At 41.5% G+C, this 13,349-nt stretch overlaps 1 protein-coding gene across 1 annotated transcript in view; it reads left to right on the top strand.

The window, feature by feature from the left end:
* cntnap2a (contactin associated protein 2a) overlaps window positions 1-13,349 on the top strand; it is a 398,850-nt gene that overhangs the window by 355,924 nt on the left and 29,577 nt on the right. The window contains exons 19-21 of the mRNA XM_026179392.1: window positions 1,843-2,061; window positions 4,325-4,354; window positions 8,732-8,968. Coding sequence (XP_026035177.1) covers window positions 1,843-2,061; window positions 4,325-4,354; window positions 8,732-8,968 — 486 coding nt within the window. The remainder of the gene's footprint in view (window positions 1-1,842; window positions 2,062-4,324; window positions 4,355-8,731; window positions 8,969-13,349) is intronic.

The raw sequence follows: 13,349 nt of genomic DNA on the forward strand, positions 1-13,349 counted from the left end.
TTTGCAGTGCCACTAAAACAACACACAAATTATCAAACACACACACGCATCTCATATATGACGTTCAGCATTGTTGTTGCAGCATTACTAAAGCTTTGTTTCTGCTGGGGTATTGTGATGTATGTTTGGCCGTCTTTCACCATTTAAAATAACTGATGTCTCTCCTCCCTGCCCCGCAGACCTGTTCTGTGCATACAAACATCATTAATTCAGTATACTAAAGGCTGTCAGAGGCCTTATACTGCGTCTCTGTTTGTGTGTGTCTTTGCTGAGGTTGGTGTGTTTGTGTATTGCTGGCGTTTAAATGATGAAGCACTATTTTTTTCATGAAATTCATCTGATAGGTTAATGTACTCAGCACATTCAGGCTTTTGCTTGGATCATTTCATTAAATATTGTGTGCAAGAAAGGGTTCGAGGAAAAATGAAAGAAGGAAGAAATGATATAAGGGAGGCCAAAGTCACAGGTGGGTCTGTAAAGGCAAGAGAATAAACAGAAGCATAAAGAAACCACCGATGAAGGGAAAGTTTGAACCAAGCGAGCAAAGGGAAACATAAAAGAAAAAGGAGGGTACAAACAAGCAGGACAGGAAGGAATAAATGGAAATGGATAGATTTAATGTAGAAATGATACCAAAGGCCATGGAAGAGTCACTGAAAGATAAAGGATAATTAGATGAAAGCAATATGAAAAGGAGAAAAGGGCCAGAGACATTGATTAAACAAAGGAAAAGAAGTAAGCTCATTTCCCCATTGACTACAGTATAAATTTATTCACTCTTAATATCTGAGCCTAATGAAGCTATAATAGAACGGTAACATATCAAGCTATTTATCACCACTCGGGCTGCAGCACACTGGTGCCAGTACCAACCATATGCCACCATCCAGGATATAAAGCTTTTATACATCAGTCTCCAAACATTAAGGAAAAGTCCATTTGGGTTTTAATACGTCAATTCCGAATGATCTTTCCAGCAGCAAGTCTAAAAGAGTCCTTTAACATTTTGCTGAGGCATTCAGTTAGTTAACACATTGTCTTTTATTTACAAGGTAGAGAGACTTTGCAATTCTCCTCTATTTAAAAATGTGTATGTGATAAGGTTTATTATGTGTGACTTGTGGAGTCACACATACTCACAGAGTATCATTGTGCAGATGCAACATTGCAGACAGGTTCAAAGCAGGACCAGGCAGCGACACACAATGCAAAACAGCCAAAACTGAAATTTACTGAAGTCAGTCACACACAAAGGTGGTTCAGAAGCATCAATGAACGTTTTACCTGATCATGGCTATAAAAGGTAAACCGGTGCCCCCTCTTGGTCTACTGAGATAAATTAGACTATTAAACTGCAGAAAAGCACTAAAACTTTATGACAACCTACTGTCTCATGGACACACACAATCAAATCAACTCAGCTCAAGATAATGAAAAATTAATCTAGTAGATAAACAGGACCGTTTTGCACTGTTCGCTCTTTTTGTCTTCTTTCTATGGAACCTTTCCCTTCCTTTTTTTTTCACACACACCTTTCCTGACACGTCTTTCCAACTCTCAAGCAAAAGTAAGTCTAAAAAAACAGGGAAACTGCAGCAATATGACTTTGTCACAAAAAACCAACCGTTCCTGGCGGTTGGTGATATTAGGCCTGTGCAAAAGCTGTGAGCAGTCATGTAATGCAAAGCTGAAATCTATACAAGCCAAATGAGTGGCCTTGAAACAAATGAGCCATTAGATTAGAAATTTAATGCATATCTACCTACAAAGTGAACTACAGCAGAACAGGGGGTGCTGGATTTTATAAAGCTGTGAATTTTTTGGAATTTTTTCTTTCTGCAGCTCCTAAGGTGGTCTCCTTCTCCTTCGATGTCGGAAATGGACCAGTGGAGCTGATTGTGCATTCAGCTACATCCCTCAACGATGACCAGTGGCACCGTGTAATGGCTGAGCGTAACGTGAAAGAGGCTGTCCTTCAGCTGGACCAGACGTACAGGACGTCCAGGCTTGCTCCCGCGCAGGGACACACACGGCTCGAGCTGTTCAGCCAGCTCTACGTGGGTAAGACGCACATCCTCGCTAGCACATCATCTAAACAACCCTCGTGTTCAAGAGCGACTCGTGTACACACATTTGATTGCAATTTGCACATTTAATATCCGCTTTGCGAAGGACGGACACTCACGCAACAATTATGAGCTCTTAAGTGCGGAAACCAAACACTCCAGCACACATCATCCACATAAATGTAATTGGATTCAACTGTTAATTAAAAAACTTTCTGTACTGTCTGTTTTGTTGCTTTTTTTAAAATAATGCTGTTGCCCTCAAATGCTGACAACCTCCATGAGAACGTCTGATTGTCTCACAAGTTAAAGATGTACCAGCTTTACTGGAAATCACAGCGTTTTCTCTTAAGCCAGCCACTGCTAATTAAGTTAATCCAAACACACACACACACACACACACACACGCAGGTTTTACACTTAATGATAGGCACGCATCCTTGGAAACTCATCCATGTGAGCGAACAGACTTTTAATAAATTTAAACATGATTGGGTGTGAGGCCATGTTACTTACAGAGCTCATTTATTTAATATGTTAATACTGTAAATGTCTTTGCATTAAGATACTGTTGCATAGAGGGGATCAGCTATTGGATTTTCTCTGTCCCTGCATCCTTTAATTATGGATCAATTATCAGATAGACAAAGCCTTTATTATCACAGAAGCTGTGCATAGCTATTGGGTAAAAGGTCAACCATCTATCTCTCCAGCGCAGTGCTTCTCGAGCTCATCAGGATTTCAAATGGAAGATTTGTCCAGTTTTCTCACTGCGCTTTCACTTCTCTGTCTCATTTCGTCTTTTGTGCTGAGCAGTCAATACGCTATAGACCAAACTCCAAGGCTAAAATAGTTTTAGGGATTTTGCGGATAGAGGGAAAAGTGCTGAGGCGGATCACACACTTCCTACTATCTCATTGGAAAAAAAAGTTCAGCCCAAAGGAGATTGTTGCAAATTCCAATCAGGCCTCCCAATGTGATAGCCTCAAACCTCCTGATCCCCGTCTATAATATAATTTCATCGTCTCATCACTTTTGCTGATTTGAGCGCTGCTGAAATATCCTCACCTTATCATGTCCCAATTTGCCTCTCAGTGTATTTGTACTTTCTTTTAGAGAAATGGGAAGGGGCAAAAAGGGTCTTTGTGTGACTCGTGGCTATGAAACCGGGAACATTATGGCTTTCAGATATATCTAAGGCCAATTTGCATGTCTGTATTCTGGCCTTTTAGCTTAGGCCTGTGCGCGTGTCACCAGATCTCAAGGAATAAAAAAACTGTAACAGAGAGAGAGAGAAGAAGTGAGAGAGAGAGAGCAATGGATGGACTGCATGTAACAACACCAGCAGAGGTGACATCACCTTCCTATATCTGATCTCTAATCCCCGCTTAATCCTGATTTGAGGATTTCTTTGAGAAGTTAAAGTGTTATACACAGGAAGTGACCCCCCTCTACACTCAAGGGAAGTAGTTTAGATTTGGCCTCCGACATCCAGAAAAGATAGAGATCTTCTTTGTGTTTGATCAAGAGATTTGGAAAGAGTGGGAAGAGCCCTGCAGGCAACAAGATTTTGTCTCGACTCTTGATTCCTTCATATTACGGAAGAATCTCCGCCACTGCACGGCTGTCAATGACTATTACTGATGCAACTGTTCAAAGGCGCTGAGCTAGAAAATAAAAAATGAAACCCAAAAAACTTCAAAACTGTGAAACTTTGAAATTCTACTGCAGCCATCTTTGTTTGAAAGAGTTGACTGTAAAGGCACAAAAAAGAAAGTGAGTCCTCCACATCTACAACATGGAGGTTTACCGTGTTCGTGTGTTTGTCTCTCTATCATCTCCTTTACTCTTTCTCAATCAATATGCTCCTCATCAAGCATTTGATTGCTTTAGTGTTTACTGCACAGTGGCTCATTTGCTATAATGGCCTTGAGCGTAAATGTTATACCATCAGCATGCTGTCATTTACTTCACATTGTTAACTTTTAGCTCTCCAAATACGTGTTCATAACTATAAATGGCACCGCAATTTATTCATTTCGTGGCCACCATCTGCTCTTTTTTGAATTCCGTCTTGATTAATGCTCACTATCACATTGATTTTTATGGTTTTGCATGTTTTTGCTCATGACTTGATTATTTTGTCTTTCTTTTGTGCGCTGCTCTTTTCTTTCCCCCTCTCCACCCCCGTCTCTGCCGTCGTGAATCGACATCGTGCTTGCTTGCTCGTCGCTGCATGCATGCGACACCTGTCACAGGGAAACCAGCCTCGCTCACCTGCCAAGACAGTAGGTAACATTTACTGAGTACAGCGAAATGTCTCTGTGACACTGATACAGTTTTCACCTCACCTACAGCTCAAAATAACTGTGCTTCTGTTAGTTGATTCAGATTTTATGGCAGCCTCACTTTAACAGTGGTTAAAGTCAGTATTAGTCTTCTAAAATATCAGTGCTCATGCTTTGATTGCCTGTTGTTTGTTTTTTTTGAGTAGGGGGGTGTGGGGGTGGGGGGGGTAGACTGATGATAAGCACCCAAGTCTTCTAAATTACAGCAGGTGGCAATTTAAGTCAGTACTCATATATGACTTCCTTTTATAAAAAGCGAAGTTATTATCAACCTTTTAGAGAGATGCTTTAAAAAAACAGTGTTATAACCCAATAGATATGAAGCATGTGGCTGCTGATATGAGCTTTTTTTTTTTTTATCATAATATCCCCCTCTGGAAATGCCAGTGGGTTAGGAATGCTTTTGAAATGGCATTTAGACCCAGTGAATCAAAACACCCATCAGAAACTAATACAAATTGAATCCTGAAGTGTGCTTCTAATAAACACAGAGCGTGCGAAATACTGTAGTTAAAGATATCTCCAACGTTGCGAACAGCAAAGAGAAAGAAAAGCACATGCCGCCATTCGGCTTAACAACTTTTAAAATGTTAATGGAAGCAAATCTGCAGCCGATTCTTATTTAATTTAATTCATCTGAATATGCCTCCACAGAAGAATCCACATGTGGCGAATACTGTCAGTACAGTGTTAAAGTGCATACTGCAAGTTTATTCAATGCAAAGTCTTTACTTAGTAATTCAGCATTCACACTGATACATCCATACATGCAGTGAAGGTTAAGCGGTCACATATGGCTTTCCTTCTAATTTGCCTGCTACTGCGTGTGTTTGTGTGTGCGTGTGTGTCTTCTAATGAAAACAAAATATTGCTTAATTAGGACATCATTACAAGGTAACATCCTCTTGGGGCACACACATTACTCCCATAAATGAATTGAGCCATATATATACATTTCACTTTAATAATTGCTTATGTTTTGAAATATATGTATTAATTACAATATTTCTGTGCAGTCATGTGCTGCTGAGACTGTGTGTCAGATTGTTTGTAAGCCTACTGCTAATATTGAGAAAATGAAAAGTCTGGTAGTCATGTATACACCGAGTGAAGCCAGATGTTGAAACTAGGTTGCAACAAAGGGTATAGAGGCATTTTTTGGTTTTTTTTTAATATTAAGAAGCTGATTCAACTCTAACAGACAAAGTCTGCTTAAGGAGGGCTGGAGAGGGCATAATCCACAAGACCTTCAACCAGTAGACTAGAGTGTCATTCTTATGCCTGGCTATTATCTTATGCCGGGCTCACACTGTGCGATTTTTTTCAGTCGCGCGATTCAGCTCCTGCTCAAACTGCACGATTGACTCGTAGGGGTTAGAAGTTCGTAGGTCACGATGCAGGGTCTCACACTATACGGCCCATTTGGTGTAAACTAAAGCATATCATCCCAAACACCTCATACCAACTGCCAAGCACGGTGGTGGAGGGAGGTGATCAACAGCTTAAGCTTGGCTGAAACCGGGTCATGAAACTGGACTATAATCCCAAGCGCAGCAGCAAATCTACAACAGAAGGGCAAAGTGAAGCAAAGAAATAATGCTGTAGTGGCCCAGTCAAAGTCTAGACAAATCGCATTGCAAATCTCAATGAACTGAAGCAAACATGCACAGAAAGGTGGACAAAAATTCTGATGAAACCTGTAAAGTCATTTCTGCTAAAAAAGTAGTTCTACAAGCTACTGAATCATGCAGTGTACTTCTTTTTCACGTTTTTTTTTAGAGTATATGATGATTTCCTGAAAAAGGCTAGAAAGCACATATGTATGTTGTACATATACATAAGATTAAAGATATGCTGAATACACAGGTGTTTGCAAAAACATTAAAAATAAATGTAATGAAAATTTTAAAAAGTAAAGTATACAGTTTTAGGAGACAAGTCTAGTTGATTTTTGTCTTAATCACCAAAGCGCTATAAATGTATACTATTGACTATTAATTATAAAGAACTATAATTACATACAGAGAAACTTCGTGTTTACTAATATACGTAAAACTTGGGCCTGTACATATAAAAATGCAGAACATGCATTGGTGTTTTTCTTGCATGTAGCACCTATTTTGAATTACCCCCACAGGTTTTGATTTAACTTTTTTTTTTCTTATTCATTGAACAGCCCCGCATCTCCTCCTTTTGTATTTGCTAGGGGGAGTAGGATAAATATTCAGGTGCGAGGTTCACATCTGGTTCAATTTAACTTACGGACAGATGGCATCACATTTTCTTCAAGCACACTTTGGAAAAATGCAGACTGCATTACTGAATCAGTGACTGCAAGCTGCCCACTCCCTGAGGCAGTGAAGGAACCCTAAACTACTCTGTTCCTCCACTATGCTTTACAGTTGGTGTGGAGGGTTTTTTTCAAATAAAGCTGCCTTTATCCTGTGCCAAACATGTGGCCAAACAGCACTGTCATTGATTGCTTTGTCCTGAACAGATCAGTGCAAAAGACCTATCTAAGCCAGTTGCAAATAGTTGCTGCTCATGCTTTTTTTTCCTGGCACACCAACCCATGTAGGTCACATCTGTAGTTTGACATTAACTCAGTTGCCTCCAGATCCTGTGATTGAATTCAGAGGTTTTTGGTGACTTCTTTTTTTACATCAAACATGCTGGTCGGGCTAAATTTGCTAGGATATCTAGTCCTGGACTAACTGTTTAAAATCGATGGGACTGGTGGTTCCTTACACTCATATCATAATATGTCAGTGGGTTTTTTTCTTTCTTAAGGTCTTTGAGAGCTTCAGGCATAATTACGCAACAGACTTTGATAGGAGAGAGCAAACAACATGTCAGAGATTTCAATAAAACTGCACCTAATCTCCTGATCTCCTTAGATTGGAAAGTGTGACTGCAAGTTATCAGTTTTGTTATTTCTTTGAGCATATCGCCTTTATTGCTGGTTCAGATCAGCTCTATTATTTTGGTTATGTGTCAAACAATTATTTCTATTTCTGTACTTACTTTTTTAAATGATTGTAACTGTGATAAGCCAATATTGACTGTGGTCACAATCAGTCAGGCTCTATTACACAGCGTTTGTGAGTAGCACAGAAACCGTATGCACCTGACTGTGCGTGCGTGCGTGTGTGTGCGTATACGTGCCTGCCCCGGTCTCCGCAGGCTTCGGAGCCTGCTGTCCATTTAATCAGAGACTGATTCAGACCTGGGTAAACAGGTGGCAGAAACCTCCAGCCAATCAGTACTACAAAATAGATTAATTAAGGGGCCTACTAAAAGTCTAATTCTTCATGGGACTGAAAATAGGAGAAAGCATGCAAAAGCTCAGCTGCATCCCAATACGTGAATAATGTATCGGCTGGAGAAAATCAAAGTACATGTATTAGTAATCTTATTATGCCTCTATTGTACCTATGTGGGCAAGCTAAAATTGCATAAGCGAGAGTGCAGCTGTTGAGGGACGACCCCGCCTGCTAGAATGTGTGTTCACATTTCCTTTACATGTCTTCCTGAATAGACACTCTTCCTTAAGCCAGACGATGCCCTTGAGATGTTTTACAGTAATAACTAAAATGACCCTCGGTTCTCGTCTCCGATAGTGCGCGCAAGTGTGCGTGCTTACGTTTGTGTTTACCCACACAGAATATTTATGCTCGGTGGGTGTGTTTGTGTATTTTTGAATCTATACCTGTGGGTGTATATTTATGAGTGTGTTTATTGCTGTGGTCATTTAGGTCGACATTAATCTATTTAACACCCCTACTTTGTCCAAGTTAATGGGTAGTTAGACTGTAATCGTGCAAGGCCAGAATGACGATGGAAGCACTTTAGAAGAATGGCTATCGACACCCCAAGGCTAAGCAGTAATGCTTACATTGACTCATTCAAATCAGGTGCGCACTGTGCGGCATTTTTAAAACGTGTGTGTTCATCTCGAGCATGTAGTTTACGTGCATCCGCGCATCCATTTGCATGTGTATGCTAGTGCGAGGTTCATTAAGAGACAGTGTTCATTAGGCTGTTGCAATTACTGAAGAAATCAAACGAGTTGAAGGTTGTTTCAAGAACGGCGTCACAGTCAGAACAATTAGCGTGACATCAGTGGCTTCCTCCAGGCATTAGGATATTAATGTTTCTAAAACAGATTAAAATAGAGCCTCTTGCATTCAGAATGACTTTTGCGACCCTGACTTCCAGTTGTCCTCCCTTCCTTCTCCTTGTTTTCTTTTCTCCTGACGCTACATATCCTTCCCCCCTCTGCGTTCCCTCCTTCCTGCTCCTTCTTCCGGTCCTCAGGTGCTGCAGGGGGACAGCGGGGGTTCCTGGGATGTATCAGAGCCTTACGAATGAATGGCATCACTCTCGATCTGGAAGAGCGGGCGAAGGTCACACCTGGGGTCAAGCCCGGTTGCCAAGGCCACTGTAACAGTTTTGGGATGTACTGTCGGAATGGGGGAAAGTGTGTGGAGAGGTATAACGGCTACCTGTGTGACTGCACCGCCACCGCCTACGATGGTCCGTTCTGCACCAGAGGTAAGAGGCATTTTCAGACAGGCAATTTGACTCTATTTAAAGACAATGTACATCTGGCTTTTCTTTGTCCTCAAAACTTTCAGTGCAAAACAAATGAAATTTTCCCTCTGTGGGTTTTGAAGGGTTTTTTTTTTCCCTTTTACATCAGGTTTTGTTTTCCCATTTCCTGGCCTTGCAGGACTGCTTTTCTGCTCGGAAATTAAGGATGACACACTGAGCAATAATCCTTCGGCTAACATTTTCTCCGACAACTTTTGCAGGCATATTTCTGAGATCATGTTATCATTTGCGCTTTCTCTTTTATTCACAAAGCCAGAGTCAAACAGCACCAGGATTACCGCTGGAGTAGTTGTGTTTCAATGAGCTTCATTCCCCGACAACCCACCGTGATTGTCGCTGCGCTTTGTGATCGTGCCCCACTTCCTATTCAGTTTGGCGCTGTCGTTTTTGAAAGTGTTTGGACTTGCGATAAAAGGCATCGATTGAGGGTAATATTATGCTTACCCACCAATTCTCCCTCACTTTAGAGTGCTCTCGCTGAATGCTGATACTGTGCAAATGCAGAGCTGAGAGATCAAACTCAGAAACAAAGCGTGAGTGACTTCAGTAAGAGGTGTGTCTAGTGATCTGATGTTTTCTTTGAAGATCACAGACAAGCAGTGTCACACTGTAACTCTGCTTCTGCGCTGTTGCATATTGCTAAAGCATCGTGTTTGTTTCACCGGGATTCATTAGATACACTATTAAAGTTCTATTTCCCAAAACAAGTTTTCATGAAATTCTCTCGGGAGAAGAGCAGCGGCGCTGTCAGAGGCTTTCTGCTCGCTCCCAGTCAGGAAGTTGATCCCCGACACGTGAATTAATTTGTTTCCTAAAGTCGAATGGTGTTTTCCCCCCTGTGTTCTTGGCAGGGGGGTGACAAGATGACAGAAAGGCAGAATGTGTGTCTTGGTGTGGGCTTGCGTGCGTGTGTGTGGTGTGGAGGGTGACAGTGTGTGGCGATATGCTAGTGTAAGACATGAAAAGACCTCCTCAGAATTCTGTCATAACCAATCAGGCATTTCAGGATTTAGAGAATAAAGATTACTGTGTGTGTGTGTGTGTGTGTGTGTGTGTGTGTGTGTGTGTGTGTGTGTGTGTGTGTGTGTGTGTGTGTGTGTGTGAGAGAGAGAGAGAGAGAGAGAGCGAGAGAGAGGCAAAGAAAGGGAGAGAGCACACCCTTGTGTCTATTTGTTTTTGTGCAATGTTCCCTCTAATTTTTTCACGTGTCTGAGCGAACACACAAACTCCCTGAGCGGTCCTTTAGACGTGTGCACTGTGGTCACTCCAGCATTGAATCTATCCAAGTTAAGGATGGGTACCGGTATCTGACATAAACGGTAGTAACCAGACCGAAAAGCAACGCACATTTCGGTGCTTTTTTTTCCTGAGATGTCACACACTTTGGATTCTAGCCAATCATTTTACCTTTGCAAGTGTAGTAGGCGGGCCCAGGTACGTACGTTCTTTTAGAGCAGAGCTACAGATTAAAAATGCCCAAGGCGAAGCGGTCAAATTTTGGCTGTACTTCACAGCAAAAGATGCAAACTCAGCAGCCTGCAACAAGTGCTTTAAGGTGATACTGTGCAAAGGAGGTAACTCCTCGAATCTGATGAATCTGATGCCACACAAATTATTTGTGCCACTACAAAAAAATAATTTCTGTCCACTATGAGATAAAGGAGAACAACAGCCTGATACCTGCAGGCCTGAGAGAGCGGAACCGGCTGTTCAAACCCCCCCAAGGCTGCCCGCTGGAATCGCAATGGAACGAGGCGCAACCTCTCACAACGAACGTAATATGGTCAACACCTTGGAGACGCTTACAGCTGCTGTGAAGGCTCAAAACAACACCATTGAGCGTATGGGGGGATACATCAGAGAGAGGCCTGCTCAAAATGAGACCCTTGAGCGACAGTTGGAATACATCGCGGAACGGATCACTGCAGTTGTGAGGTCTCAGAATCAAAAGAATGACAACACCATGGAACAGAAGTTTGATACCATCAACAAAACTATTGACTACCCTACACACTAAATACACAAGATTTACACTAAACGTCGCTAAACTTCCTAAACAACTAAATGCCATGTTGCCATTGAATTTTGTGATTGGTCGACATGGTACATAGGAAAGGGTGGGTTTTTTTGGTTTTGTTTTTGCTCACAGGTGGAGAGCGCTTTCAAGCCTTTTCCTTATAAAAATGCGTTTTTACCGTTTCTTCCTGCAGTAAATATAAACAATGAAAGTAAACCAAAAAAACCAAACATTGCATATATTTTTATCATAACTCTGGTTTTACGTGGCCTATCAACACAATTTAAAAAGTCCACACAATTGTTCCGTCTGTCCTGCTCACATCTCCAATGGTTGTACACATTGTCATTAACGTGGCTTCACTCCACATCAGCCACACCGCTTTGCTAGCTAAAACACCGGTGTCGGCACATAAGGACACTGTCATTAGTGATGTGCGATACCACTGAAAGTAAAATTCAGGGTGGTATCGATCTGATCTGATACCAATACTTTATACAAAAACGTATTTTATTTATTGTGTCTCAAATGATAGCATCATAATGATTACAGGTCATCAGATTAGTTGTTCTTATCACTTAATAATGCAGAATTCATCATATAGAAATAAAAAAACTGAAGTTGTGCGCTATTTGAACACCTTGCCTGCCTGCCACACTAAAGGACTCCGTGAGAGACGTCTGTCTCGCCCTAGCAGCACCTGTCCATGTCCACTCCTCGTCTTCAGTTCGCCTCAACATACGCTCGTCATATTCTGTGATATGATTTACTCTGAGCAGTAGCAGTTTTTGATACGGGTGACACGGGCGGCTGCCCGGGGCGGTATCGTGGTGGGGCATCAGCAAAAAATAAATAAATAAATTGCTCGTACTCATGCTGCCCGACATCAGCCAGCGCATATTGGGAATGGCATGGGCACCGATTGGTTTTCTATCACCCATTTCCTGGGAGTAAGGGCGCCCTCCGTTTGCAAGGTGCGCCTGCTGCTTGCGGCACAGGGAGGAGAGGGCGGGGCGGCGGGGGACTTATAATTTGCACCGATGTTTTTCCGAAATTCTGCACGCGAAAAGTGAGCGCGAGAGCCCTCAGGGCGCCTGCTCGCTGCTGAAGTCAAAGTAAACTTTATTGTCATCTCCGCTGCATGCAGTACACTATTGAGAGAGACGAGACGACGAGGCTCCAGTTACAGCAGTGCAAGTAAACAAACAATAAATATAAGAAGAGTAAGAAAATAAATATACACTTTAGGACTAGGAGTAAAGGGATCAATAACAATTTAAAATTAAAATTTTATATTTTGATGATTTAATGTCTCACACACAACCCGTGGAAAGGGGAGGGAGGCCTGCTGCCTCCAAATAGAGCACATTTCATTCATAATTTTTTCATTCATAATGTTGTAAATCCAAGCCCATTATGTATTCATGATTTGAATCCTGGGTTGTGTGAAATCCCAGAAATACACCTTAGACAAAGTGAATCTGTGAACTAAGGTGTAGGTCGCGTTGCATTGTGGGTGCCGCGCTCCCACAATGCATTGCGCGTGACGTCAACTCCAAAGCCCTATTAGGTTATGTTGTGGTGATCCTCGAGTTGGGGGATTTGTGTTCATACTGCAGTCCAAAATTAAAACCAATGGAAGATGGACAAGCAAAGTTCAAAGCCATAAGGTGCTCAGTTTAGAAAAAATAGAAAAGAAGAGGAGGAGAAACGAGCAAAAGATACAGATAAGAAGATGTGTCATTGGATAATGGCAGGTCATCCTGAAACGATCAGAATCAGAACACTTTATTAATCCCGAAGGAAATTATGTGGGTTACAGTTGCTCCAAAGAGAAATGGTAAAAATAGTAACAGTAACAGACTAAACTCCAAACAATACATTATGTTACAGATTTTAATATTAATTAGTCATTGTCAATTGTTGATTTGTCCTGTTCTCAATGTATGACGAATTATGATGGCTGTTTGGTAGCCGTTTGCATACTATGCATACTCTCCCTCTCTTCATGTGTGTGTGTGTGTTTCTCTGGTAAATTTAGTAGTTCCTTCCAATGTAGACTAACCGAATGAAATAGGTTCTTCCCACTGTGTTCCTGTTAATGATAAACTACAAATTTCCCCTAAATTACTAAAATATAGATATTTTAATGTGAGAATCGATTCTAGAACATAAATGAATCGATATTTCAGGATCGATCCGCACATCACTAGCTGTCATAGCCTGTCAACAACGTTGATTTGCTGCGTATATACGAATGTGAATCGCGTTATTGGCTGGACTATGGGATAAGGTGGCATCGTT

The sequence above is a fragment of the Astatotilapia calliptera genome, chromosome 9 (genome assembly GCF_900246225.1).
Source record: "Astatotilapia calliptera chromosome 9, fAstCal1.2, whole genome shotgun sequence".
NCBI classification, from domain to species: domain Eukaryota; kingdom Metazoa; phylum Chordata; class Actinopteri; order Cichliformes; family Cichlidae; genus Astatotilapia; species Astatotilapia calliptera.